We start from the raw sequence: 13,182 nt of genomic DNA, 5'->3' as shown, positions 1-13,182 counted from the left end.
TTCAAGCGCACCTGAACAAACAGTCCACTGTCAAATCCAAAAGATGACACATTTCTTCAACACATCACTAAAATGTCGGTCCAGAATCAGTATGTGTGCTGTTCAGATAATGACTATCAAAATTAGTTCACCGTCATGATTGCACAGAAAGGCATAATGGCGTTCTGTTGGCAGTAGGCTACTTTTGGTTAGGAAAGTAAATGAGTACTAAAATTCCTTCCACTCAAAGACTGCTGTACTCAATTCCAAAAGAATTTTCAAACCGAATCTCTGAGTGTGTGTATCCTTAACTTGGTCGACATCCCCCACACCCCCATCCTGAAAGACCTGATAGCAGATTCATCTGTGAAATGCCAAACATAATTAAAATTCAGCTCTCAAAGAGAAAGTGGGTTATGGCTCTAACATCGGAGAGAGCCCTAAAAAAAAAATCACTTCTGTCCCAAAGGGATTCCTCCCAGAAGTAGTCCTCCATGCGTTCTCATGCTTTTAGCACTTGCAGCCAATATTCCTTAGCCAGTGCATATATGATAGTAACATACAAATTTTATCAGTTAAAGCTTTGAACCAAAAGGAAAGGGTTATCAGCTCTCAGTAAATATTTTAGACCTTTTTTCTCTTTTTGACAAATTTCAATGAAAGTGAATCTCAAAATGGTGTATTTCTGTCTGTCAACATTTAATATTTTCCCTATGAAGAACAGTAATCAGTGTTTGCTCAGAATGTTGGAACTAGGAGCAGTTGTGGGGTTTTTGCCCCCCCCTCCCCTTGAGCATGCTTAACCATTCGATAAGCTCATGGTTGATCTAATTGTGCCTTTAACTGCACCTTTATACCTACCTTCTGAATCCCTTGGCCCACTTGTCAGACAGAATCTGTCCATACTCGCATTGAATATGTTTTTCCTTTTAATTCATCTTGATAGCTGGGCCAGCATGTGGGGTGATAATGTTCTTCAAACATTACAGTCCTGCACTGTAGGTACACCCACAGTGCTTTTTCAAAAGGGAGTCCCAGGGCTTTGACCCAGGAATGGGAAGAAACAGTCGTATCATTTCAAATCAGTCAATGGGTCTGTGCACCTGGTTGCTTCTTGAACATGAATGCACAATCAATTTCAAATTGCTTCCCAACAACATATTTAGTGAAGTCTTCCAACTCTGAACGAAATTTTCCTTCCTCCATTCAGCACCTGTTTACCTGGTGACAAAGGTTTTCCGTCTTTGGGTGAATATCAAAGTAATAGCCAGAAATTCATTGCAAGAGCATAGGTTAGAGTTGTTGTTGGGATAATGTAGCAGTCTTGACACAGCTGACCGCATGGAATTGCCTGGGAAATTGAAATTTCCTCGGTGTAATTATCTGGCATCTGGAAGCCTCCAAAAAACTACCCAACCCTGAGTTTAGACCAAAATGTGGGAGGATTGTGACCTACTTAAGCTTGATAATCACACAGGAAATGGTGGTGGATTAAAATCTGCTCAAGTGTCTGGATAATTAATAAACTGGCTCGCCATTGATGCCCTCCCCAACTAGTCCTCCTGATTTCTGAAAGCCCCCTTCTCACTTCAACCTTACTGACCCAACTACGTCCCATCGTGTTGCACTGACCACTCAGTCCCTCCACCAACCAAACACCAATTGTACATGGCCTGGAAGGGAGCTTGCAGATAGTGATGTTCCCTTGCATTTACTTTGCTGGCTTTGTCCTTCAAGATGGTAGAAATCAGGGATTTGGAAGAGACATCGACACAACTTTCACTGCTGTCAAATGTAACCAAATCCAAAGATTAACAACAACTGAGAACAAATTTCTCCTCATCCCCATTTTTACTCTTATTCTGATAGTATCATGCCAGGCTCAAGATATCCCAATGAAGAAACATCTTCTCAACCTCTACCTTCAGTCAAGACAGTACAAATTTTATGTTTCAATAAGATCACCTCTAAATTCCAATAATTATAGGCTCAATTTGCTCAGCCTTTTCTAAAGAAAACCACTTTACGGAAATAAAAGATAATGGACTGTCTCTGAACTGTCTCCACTCCAAGTGTAACTTCCCTTAGGTAAGAGATTAAAACTGTACACTGTACTCTGGATGTGATCTTATTAACAACCTTTACAGTTGAAAAAAATCTATTGTTACACTCCATCCTTCTTGTAAAATTGAATAATATTTTGTTTGCCTTTCTAATTATTCCACTGTGTTCTAACTTTTTGTAGGAGTTTCTCGGGGTAATTCAGGAGACATAGCAGAAATTCAATGAAAGAGAAAGTAAAGATACTCAGGGGAGGATGAGTCAACCCTGGCTGACAAGAGAAATCAGGGACAGCATAAAAACAAAGGAAAAGCATTAAGTATAGTGAAGAATAATGGGAAGCTAGAGGATTGGCAAGCCTTTAAACTCCAGCAGAGGATAATTAAACAAGCAATAACAAGGGGAGAAGATGAAATATGAGAGTAAGCTAGCTAGTAAAATAAAAGAAATTTGCAAGACTTTTTTTCAAATATATTAAAGGTAAGAGAAAGATCGGACCCCTGGAAAATGCGGCTGGAGAAGTTGTAATGTGGAACACAAAAATGGCGGAGGGCCTGAGTAGGAACTTTACACTGGTCTTCACAATGGAAGACACCAGCAGTATACCAGAATTTCAGCAAGATCAGTGGGCAGAGGTGAGTGGAGTAGCCATCATTAAAGAGAAGGTGCTGGGAAAGCTGAACTCTCCAAAGATGGAAAATCGCTTTGGTAAGATCAACAAGGGCAGGTCTTCCACAGTAGAGCTCTGGGGAGCGTTGTCAAACAGAGACAGAGATTCAGATATATAGTTCTTTGAAAGTTGCATCACAGATAGACAGAATAGGAAAGGTTTAGAGGTAAATGGGCCAAATTAGAGCAAATGGGACTAGTTTAGGACATGTATGGCATTATGGTCTAGTTCGGGATTCTGTTGGCAGCTAGGAAAGCAAATGCAATGTTAACATTAATTTCAAGTGGGCTAAAATACAGAGCACGTGCTTTTTTTAAAATTCATTCATGGTTTGAGATATCACTGTCTCGAGCAGCATATATTGCCTATCCCTAATTACCCAGAGGGCAGTTAACAGCCAACCACATTGCTGTGAGTCTGGGTCACATGTAGGTCAGACTGGGTGGGTATGGCTGTTTCCTTCCTTTAAGGACATTAGTGAACCAGAGTTTTTTCCAGCAATTGAAAATTGATTCACAGTCATCATTAAGTTCTTAATTCCAGATTTTTGTTGAATTCCGATTCCACCATCTGCAATGATGGGATTCAAACCTGGGTCCCCAGAACATTACCTGGGTCTCTGGATTAATAATCTAGTGTTAGTACCACGAGGTATTATCACATCTAGTGATAATACTAATACGCATCTCCCAATATTTGGAATATTGTAAGCAGTTTTGGGCCCCATATCTAAGGAATAATGTGCTGGTGTTAGAGGGGATCCAGGGAAAGAATGATCCCAGGGATGAGAGCTTATCATGTGAGGAGCAGTTGAGAACTCTCGGTCTATCTTTGTTGAAGTTTAGAAACATTGAGAGGGGGAGGAGGTGGTGGTGGAGGTGGTGGTTGTGGTGTGTAGGGGGCAATGGTTCTCATTTGAAATTTACAGAATACTGAGAGGCCTGGATAGAGTAGATATGGAAAACCTGTTTCCACTAAAATGAGAGACTGTGACCCCAGGGCACAGCCTCAAAACAAAGGGACCACCCTTCAGAACTGAGATGAGGAGGGATTTTGTTAGCCTGGGAATGTGGCATCTGGGGAATTGATTGCTGGAAAAGGCTGGGGAACCCAAGTCATTGAATGTATTTAAGACAGGAATAGGTTCCTGTTTGAGAAGGGGATCAAAGGTTACAGTGAGAAAGCAGGAGAATGGGTTCAGAAACTTATCAATCACATCAAATGGTGGAGCGGACTTGATGGGCTGAATGGCCGAAATCTGCACCTCCATCCTACAGTCTTATTCCACATTTCTGTTTTGTGTTAATTCATCAATTCTGTCAATGCTAATATAACTCTCAACACCATGAGTTCTTATTTTGTGCATTAACATTTTATCTGACAAATGCCTTTTAGAAATCCAAATCCTCTACATGTGCTGGTTTCTCTTTATTCAACCTGCTTGTTACATTCTCATAGAGCTCAAAAACAACTTTGTCAAATCCAATTTCTTTTTATAAAACCATGGTGACTCTGCTTGATTATGATTTTTGTTCTAAACCATCTGCTACTGATTCCTTCGTAATGGATTCCAACACAGACATTAGGAAGTAGACCTGTTTCCTGCCTCCCTCCTTCCTTGAACAAAGATATTACATTCATGATTGTGTAATCCACTGAAACTGTTCCACAATCAAGGAAATTATAGAAGGTTGCAATCAACACATCCACTTCTGTGCAGGCATTTGTTATAAGACCTAAGATGTAGGCCAGGCCTGCTGAACTCTTCCAGCAATTTCTGTTCTTCTTTCTGACCTCCAGCATCCGCAGTTCTTTTTGGTTTTCATTTCCAAGAATGCTGATCTAGGCTAACAAAAATGCCAGCAGATTTGCAGAACCGCTCCTTACTATCAGCCACGGTTATTTAGTTGCACTTCAGTCATATTAGCAAGGAATTCAGTCGTTGTGTTGCATAAGCAACTTGCTTCTTATCTGTCAGTAATCTATGGGTGCATGATATTGTTCAAAATTCATCTGAATTAAATGTCACCTTTAGTCAGCTATCAAAAACATTTACTGATGTAAATGTAGACTTGAGTTATTTCATCCATGAGCCCAGCTTCCCAGAATGTTGCCTTGTGGGGGAAGAGCTATAGTACAGTTTGAGATGTGATTGAAAGGTCTGTGTCCTCATCATTGTCATTGTACTGTGTTTATACAAGTAGCTTGAGAGGCATTTTAACTGTAATAACCCAGGCAAAATTGTCTGGAATTATTAGGGTGGAAACACAGTGTTAAACACAATAATTCTAAAGCTGCTTCTGTTTTATTGTTGCCCCACTTAGCAAGTTAAAATCATTCATCATATTTGCCTTAACTTAAATGCTTAAATCGGTATGGATGAGCATTTCTTTGAGCCATGAAGCCATCATGCTTTAAGCAAATTCATGGTATATTGATCTGTTTTATATCCGAATCCACAATACATTACATCTGTAAACTTTATCTGTCTTACGTCTGTCTTGAGATTTTCTGCAACATGCATTATTCATTGTACAGACCCACTAGCTTTTTTTTCTGGATATCATTTATTAGTCTCTCTCACTCTATAATGGCAGAATTTCCATTATTTTATTAGCTACCACATGCTCCATTATTTAAGATTACCTATTACTCGTCACCAGACGATTATATAATTCAGTCTACACATTTTAATTTCAAGTCTTTGGACTTGCTCATTAATTTGACACATCCTATGTGATTAAGATGGTGGTCCAAGTATTGCTCCTGGTAATTCTCAATCAGTTTGCAACCTTTCAGGTGTTTGAGCATACATCATCCTGAAATGCTACCACTCTGACATCCAGCTGGAATATGACTGATCCTGCCTGATCCCATTGTCATCTGGGATGGCTTACTTTCTAGTCATGCACTGCTATTTCAGGCATTTCTTCAAGGATCTATCTTCAGCTCCCTCCTACTTCTCACCTAAGCCCTGTCCCTTAACAACAATGTAGAATCATAGAAACCCTACAGTGTGGAAACAGGCCATATGGCCAATCGAGTCTACACCAACCCTCCAAAGAGTGTGCCATCCAGATCCACCCACCTATCCTGCACATCCAGGACGCTATGGGTAATTTAGAATGGCCCAATCCACTAACCTGCTCATCTTTGGACTGTGGCGGGAAACCCACGCAGACATGGGAAGAAAATGCAAAGTCTACACAGACAGCCACCCAAGGGTGGAATCAAACCTGGGTCCATGGCGCAGTGGGGCAGCATCCTGCCACCCCATCTGAAATATCTGAAAGCATGCAAGATACAACACGTGTGCTGATAACCCCCAGCTTTGCCACCACCTTTATTTCAACACATCTATTGTCTATTATTTGCTGCTGTTTCAACATCCAAAGCAAAATGTCCTCCAGCTAAACATTAGGACTTTGGAAGTTGGTCTTCAATCCTACCACAATTCTGAGGCCAAATGATGCACTCCTTCTCTCTCTGAGGGTCTGATGAATGTTCATCAACCTGAAACATGAGTTCTTTCTCTCCACAGATGCTGTCTGACCTGCTCAGAGTTTCCAAAAGCTCCTATGTTTGTTTAAGATTTCCAGTATTTTGCTTTTGACTCTCTCTCTTCTCTCTGTCAGTCTGTGAGGCTGAGTCAATTAATTGTTACATTCTGATTGGCCCAGACATGAGCTGTACCACGTAGCCACTGTCCATCATCAAGGGTGAACCTTTGTCATTTTTTTAAAAATTCTGTCAAGGAATGTGAATGGTGCTGACAAGGCCAGCTTTTATTTTTACATCCCTCCCTCAGCTTTCAAGCTACTGATGGTCTCCCCCAGACTTCACAGCAGGTAATTCCAGTGTTCTCTTTGTGGGTCTGTTGCCTTCCATAAACTTCAGCTCATCCAATCCTTTTACAACCTCTCTCCCCTAAGTCCTAGCAAGTCTTATTCATGATTCCTTCGACCTATATTCATTTCTGACGTATCAGCTCCTCCGTTTTAAAACCCTCCTCCTTGTTTTCAAAAGCCCCATGTCCTTTCCCTGAAATCCTGCCCCACTCCCTAACATCCTCTACTGGAGATTTAAATGCTTCATTAACTGATAGCTGTAACTTTATCTGTCTGAGCTCTAAGTTCTGGAATTCCCTCCCTAAGCATCTCTACTTTATTACCTGCTTCCTCTCTTTAAATCTCCTTGGTACCAACCTTCTTGACCACATATTTGGTCTCTAGCCTTAATATCGTCTTACATGGCTTAAGGTTTTTTGGATATTTCATGAAAATTTTGGTCTTCACTTATTCTTTCTTTCTTTCTTTGTGGCCGTGGGAACGTTCTTAACTCTGAATCAGAAAGTTATGAGATTGAGCCACTCTTCAGAGCGTTATCATGTATTCTAGACTGACACCAGTGAAATATTACATTTCCAAAGGGCTTTCAGTTAAGGCAATAAATTGTGCCCTTTTCTGCCATCGCAAGTGGGTATGCAAGATGCTGTTGTTGTAAGTGGAAGTGAGTTCTTGTAATGTCTTAACTGATATTTATTTCTTGACAACATTACCAAATCAGAAAATTTAGTCATTTCTATGTGGAACTTGACTGCGTACAACCTGGCTTGTATGTTTAAAAATAAAGACTGCAGATGCTGGAAACTGAAACAAAAAAAAACAAAGTGCTAGAGAAACTCAGGAGGTCTGGCATCTACTAGAGAAAAGTAGAGTTAATATTTTCAATCCAGTGATGAAGTTCCTGAGACTCATTTTCATTTTTAATCTAAAGTAATTCCAAATTTTGAGTTAGTTGGTCACAATGTCCTGTTGACAAAGGACACTGGACTGAAATACTAACTCTGTTTTTCCTTCTACAATTGCTGCCAGACCGGCTGAGTTTTTCCAGGATTCTGTGTTTTTGGCTTTTAAGTTTGCTTGCACTGCCATGATCCCTGCACTTTAAAAATGTTTAATTGTTGCTAACACAGACACCCTGAGGTCATAAAAACTGGTTTATAAAGGCAAGTACTTCTTTCCTTTGTTACCATGGAATAAATCTACAACATTGGAAATCATTCCACAAGCATTCTATGACAATGTAAAATTCCCCAAAGTCAGCAGAGATATATTAAATCAAAAGTTGCTTGAAGCACAATAACATTAAGAAAAAGCAATTTCAGCTTTTCATTGCGCTGCCGAATGACATTCCAAACATTAAAATATCAAATGAAATATGTGTTGTACAAAAGTGATAGATTTCTAAAATAATGTTAATGTTTGCAGGTAACCCTAGCACTGGCATTTGATTCCCAGTGAAAAAAAAAATGAATAAAAATGTTGTACTTGTATTGTTGTAATATTATTGTTACTTCTTTTATAATGCATAACTTTGCTTTTTACATTAATCATTCCAAAAGGTTTTATAAGCTATTGTAGTGAATTAAAACTTTTTTAAAACCAAAAAAATTACTAAAGTTTTGCAATCTGGACATTCAGTTACTCACTAATTGATAATCTTACTCTAAAGTAATTCCAAATTGATTTAATTGGTCACAATGTAAGCCTGTTGAGTAAAATAACAATGTGCTTATTCTCTCTCTGCCACCTCACCCTGTCTCATACCCAACTCAAATTCCATGCTGTCACAATTGCCACATTTGTTTCAAATGCCCTATACCGATGGGTTGAGGAAGCCCATATCAATTATTGCTGTCGGGGTTAAGAACAGGAAATTGGGGATAGCAGGGAACAGGCTACAAATTTGACATAGGAGGGAGAGAATGTTCAAGAGAGTCAATCTTTGTTTTATCCTACCACCCAGATCCAAAAGTATCCATGGTGGAAATGATTAAATTTTATTCTGGCAAATGCAAGACATCTGATTCAAAACAAACTAACCTTTTTAATATAAAGCACCACTTGGCTGCACTACTTAATTTGGGGGTTCTGTGTAATGGAGTGAATATGCATTGGTTGTTACAAGTCCTTTTTAAAAATTATGTAAGCATTTATTTAAAACTAACTAGTGAGCAAAAAAGTCCTCTGAATATTCATGAGTGTTCAAACCTGCTTTAAATCCCTGAGGTATGATCAAATTTATCTGTGCATGTCAGTCTGAAGCTGTTATCTCTTGCACTGATGACAAAAAGATCAAGATAATGTGTATAAGAACATAAGTTTAGTAATCATTAATTGTTAAGCTGCTTATATATTCATCGAGGTTTTTATTTCGACTTACGCAGTATAAATTAAAATTACCATGTAATTTATAAACAAAAATAGAAGTCTCAATAATTTAACCACTGACATTAGAGAAGTTGCCAATGACAACTTCACTCAGTTGGTAATATTCCCACCTCTGGATCAGTTTTTCTACTAGAATTTGTGCAGAAGTTCAAATGTTGCTATTCAAATAGAAATCTAAGTGTACCCTGCACTGTTGCAAGGATTGTCCTTTTGATTACAAGTCTGTCTGTTTCTGTCTTTCAGGTGAACTATTAAAGACCTAATTGAAACACATTTCAGAACACTATTCAAAACTGTATTTCTCAGTTTTCCCAGCTCCCTTTCCAACCTCATGTCACTAAAACTATTAACTTGTCACCTGTTCCCAATCACTGAAAACTCCATCCATACCTTAGAAATAGTCAAACCTGAAGGTATTATTCCATGTAATCCTTTGTAAACCTCTTGTAAACTCTTTGTAACCCTTCAGGCCCTATCCTATCTCATACTAAATCATACTCATTTATTACTCCTGTTTAAAAATTCCCACCCTCCTCTGTCTTAACAATTTTGCCCCTAACTATCTCTGTAAACTTTCCTGGCATTATAACTCTTTCCCATCTATCTAGATCTGTCCATTCTTTCAACAGTGGCTTATTGTGAATTCATCTGTAATTTCTTCCTTAAAACTTCCTTTGTCTGATTTAGAGCTATTCTAAAAGCTTATGTCTTTTATCAAGCCTTTTTTGTTTTACTACAAGCCAACCCACCTTCTAACCCGCAAGCCCCCCCAAAACCCCACAAAAACACACACATCTGCACCTTTCATACAGGATTCATTTTGTCAGATTAGTATTGTGAAATTTGCTCTAATTATGCTCCATTCTAAAGATATTATATCAAAGTGTACTTTAAAGTTAGTGGAATGGAAAGAGCTATGATTTGATGTGTTTATATATTTATTCTGTGATCTCAGTACATAATGTGTCGGTTGTAATTTAAACCCTTTGGTAACTAATAAAATGTCGATTTTTCAATAGTCTATCCAGAAATGCATACTCATCATATTTTCTTTCTTTAGATTGATGCTTCCAATTGTGATACAGAGCTGCTTTCCTTGCTGTTGAACAATAAATTAGTGGTGGACTGCGTCTCTACTGTTTTCTACCCTTACCTTCTGAAACATCTTTTGGCCAATCATGAGGAAGGACAGTACACTGTTGAAGAGATAGCAGAACAATTGAATGAAGCAGGCTGCACTGCAGAGGGAGGGTCTTTACTGATGTATCATAGGGCAACACATCCATCATTAAGTACATTTAGTGCTGCATTAAGTGTAACAAAGAGGTGGTTATGAAAGGATTTTGCCTCGATAGCAAAGTTTCAGGTAAAGGACAAAGCATGGACTTTCTGACTTACTCACCTTCAATCAGATACTGCAATGAAGTTTAACATTACTGCATTTGCTACCTAAAAATGTTTGTGTTTCTAGCAATAGGGCTATAATATCAATGTGGTTCTGTAAACAATTTAAAACCTATTACTGAAAATTAAAATTTGAAACCTTTTTTCAGTTTATAAAGATAGTTTAATAAGGATGATGTAAAAAGGGTTGCACCACAGTAGTTTACTTTGGTGCACTCCTAGAAATTTCACTGTGAAATAGTGTATCAGATTTTTCAAATAAACTTGCAGTTTTAAATTTGGAATTACTTCATGTTTCCTCAATTTTATATCTTCTTCAGGCTAGCAGCCTTCCTTTCATTCAAAGGTGTTACTGTGTGTATTTTGTAATGGCATAAAAATTTTCTTATTTTTTTTAGATTAGATTAGATAACTTACAGTGTGGAAACAGGCCCTTCGGCCCAACAAGTCCACACCGCCCCGCCGAAGCGTAACCCACCCATACCCCTACGGGCAATTTAGCTTGGCCAATTCACCTGACCTGCACATCTTTGGACTGTTGGAGGAAACCGGAGCACCCGGAGGAAACCCACGCAGACACGGGGAGAACGTGCAAACTCCACACAGTCAGTCGCCTGAGGCAGGAATTGAACCTGGGCCTCTGACGCTGTGAGGCAGCAGTGCTAACCACTGTGCCACCGTGCCGCCCACAATTTGTAACCATAGACACTGCACCTGAGCAGCAAGTTGAGCTTTTCTTTTAGTGTGAACAGTGAGCTTGTTACTTTTAACGGTGTTTACATTTTTAATTCTTAGACTTGCCTTCATAGATCATCAGGTTTGTGCTAAGCCAGTTCTTCTCAAGCAGCATTAGGAAGGGAAAATAGTTAACTTGCTTTGACTCCAGCTTTCTAACCCATACTTAAAAATATTACTTTATGGACTCAGAAGAAGGTAAACATTGTAAACATTTATATAATCCACTAACAAACAGTGACAAGAAAATACATGTAATTTCTGTCTCAAAAGTCATGTAGGAGGCTGGAAGAACACAGCAAGCCAGGCAGCATCAGGAGGTGGAGAAGTCGACATTTTGGGTAGAGCCAGTCCTGAAGAAGGGTTAGACCCAAAACATCAACTTCTCCCCCTCCTGATGCTGACTGGCCTGCTGTGTTCTTCCATCTTCCTGCCTGTCTACTTTGGACTCCAGCATCTGCAGTCTTTTTGCCTCAAACATCATGCAGCCATTAATCACCTTGCCTGCCTCGATCTCTTTCAACTGCATCCATAGCCATTACACCTGTATCTGTTTGAAACACTGTTACTGCCTCCTCCTTTCACAATGCACCGATAGAAATCTCTTCCGTAAGGAAGACAGTGCAAAGTAATTATTTGGTTTTGTCAGCCGTACATTCTCCAAACAAAAGCAAACCTCTTTTTTGGCTCCTAATTGACCCCAGCATTTTTGTTTAATAACCTTTGACTATCTCATAAGTTTATAAACCATCGGTGGGTTCCCTTCGGTATTAGCTGCTCAGCCATTCTTTTGTACTTCTTACACACTGTGTCTCTGCTGTAATTCCTCCATTCAGCTTGGTGGTTTTTTTTTACACAGATTATGAATTTGTCATAAGTTTCCTTTTTGTGTCTCACTTTAATCTCAGTTCCTACAGACATTCAGGGACCTCTAATTTTCCTTTTCTCTCTTCACAATGTATCTACTTGACCATTTGCTGTCTACTATCCAACTAGTGCTAGATTAATTTTTGCCTCTAAAATTAATCATCTGGGCCAGACCATTCTTCATCTCACTGAAGTTCTCTGTCTCCAGCTAAGTATTGTTTTATTTTTCATCGTGTCTTGTCCCTTACATTGACTTTTACAAAGCTGATGATACATTGACAGTTCTCCAAATGCTCTCCAACTGAAACATGTTCTACACAGTTCCCCAGAACCATATCCAGCACTCTTTCCTTCCTCATTGTGCTGGGCACAATCAAATCAAAGTTATCTTGTACGTAATTTGGCAACATCAGAGCCCTATTTTCCTTTTACTCTGCTATCAACCTAATTTATATCAGAATAACTTATGTTTCCCATTATCGCTGTTTTTTTAGCATTTGCATGTTTCTGTAATCTGCTTGCAAATTTATTTGTCTATCTGCTGCCAATTTCATAGTCACTGGCAGTGGCTCGTGGGCAGGATACCCCCAAAAAAAGTCCAAGTCAAATGAAGTAAACACCAAAAGAATTGCGGGTGCTGTAATTCAAATAAAAAGAGATTGCTGGAAAAACTCAGCAGGTCTGGCAGCATCTGTGAAGAGAAATCAGTGTTAACATTTCAAGTCCAGTGACTCTTCTACACTGGACCTGAAACGTTAATTCTAATTTCACTGTCAGACCTACTGAGCTTTTCCAGCATTTTCTGTTTCTGTTAATCAAATTAAAAGCTGGTGTTAAAAGATCAGGTGCAGAATGATGCTGCCACTCTCTGACCTGTCCTAGGAACTGTAGCTATAAAGAAATCATCAAGTTCATGTTGAGTTCCTTGTTTATTCTCTTCAACTAAGTGCCAGAGGGTTCTTTCATTAGATATGCATGCAAATTTAGGATTGATCTGGAGATAACATCACCAATTAATTGGTCTGGTGAACAAGTAGATTCAGCTATCACTGTGTCTCAATCAGTGGCATACTTGCCTTAAATCACCAGCTTCCAGATTGAAGTCCCACTCCAGGACTCGGGTACAAACATATACCCAGCCATTCTAGTGCAGGACTGAGGGTGTACTGCACTGTCACAGGTGCCAACTTTCCACTACAGCATTGAACCAAAGTCCAGCTTCATGAGTGGATG

General features: G+C 39.1%; 1 protein-coding gene across 3 annotated transcripts in view; it reads left to right on the top strand.

Annotated features, from left to right (window-relative positions):
* nbas (NBAS subunit of NRZ tethering complex) overlaps positions 1–10,634 on the top strand; it is a 248,990-nt gene extending 238,356 nt beyond the window's left edge. For all 3 annotated transcript variants that reach the window (XM_072561955.1, XM_072561957.1, XM_072561954.1), the window contains one exon: positions 10,004–10,634. In XM_072561955.1, coding sequence (XP_072418056.1) covers positions 10,004–10,279 — 276 coding nt within the window. In that variant the 3' untranslated portion in view covers positions 10,280–10,634. The remainder of the gene's footprint in view (positions 1–10,003) is intronic.
* The last annotated feature ends 2,548 nt before the right edge of the window (positions 10,635–13,182 follow it).

This window comes from Chiloscyllium punctatum, chromosome 3 (assembly GCF_047496795.1).
Source record: "Chiloscyllium punctatum isolate Juve2018m chromosome 3, sChiPun1.3, whole genome shotgun sequence".
Lineage (NCBI taxonomy): Eukaryota > Metazoa > Chordata > Chondrichthyes > Orectolobiformes > Hemiscylliidae > Chiloscyllium > Chiloscyllium punctatum.
Note: the sequence above shows the minus strand (reverse complement) of the source record. Positions and strands in the feature narration are given on the sequence as shown.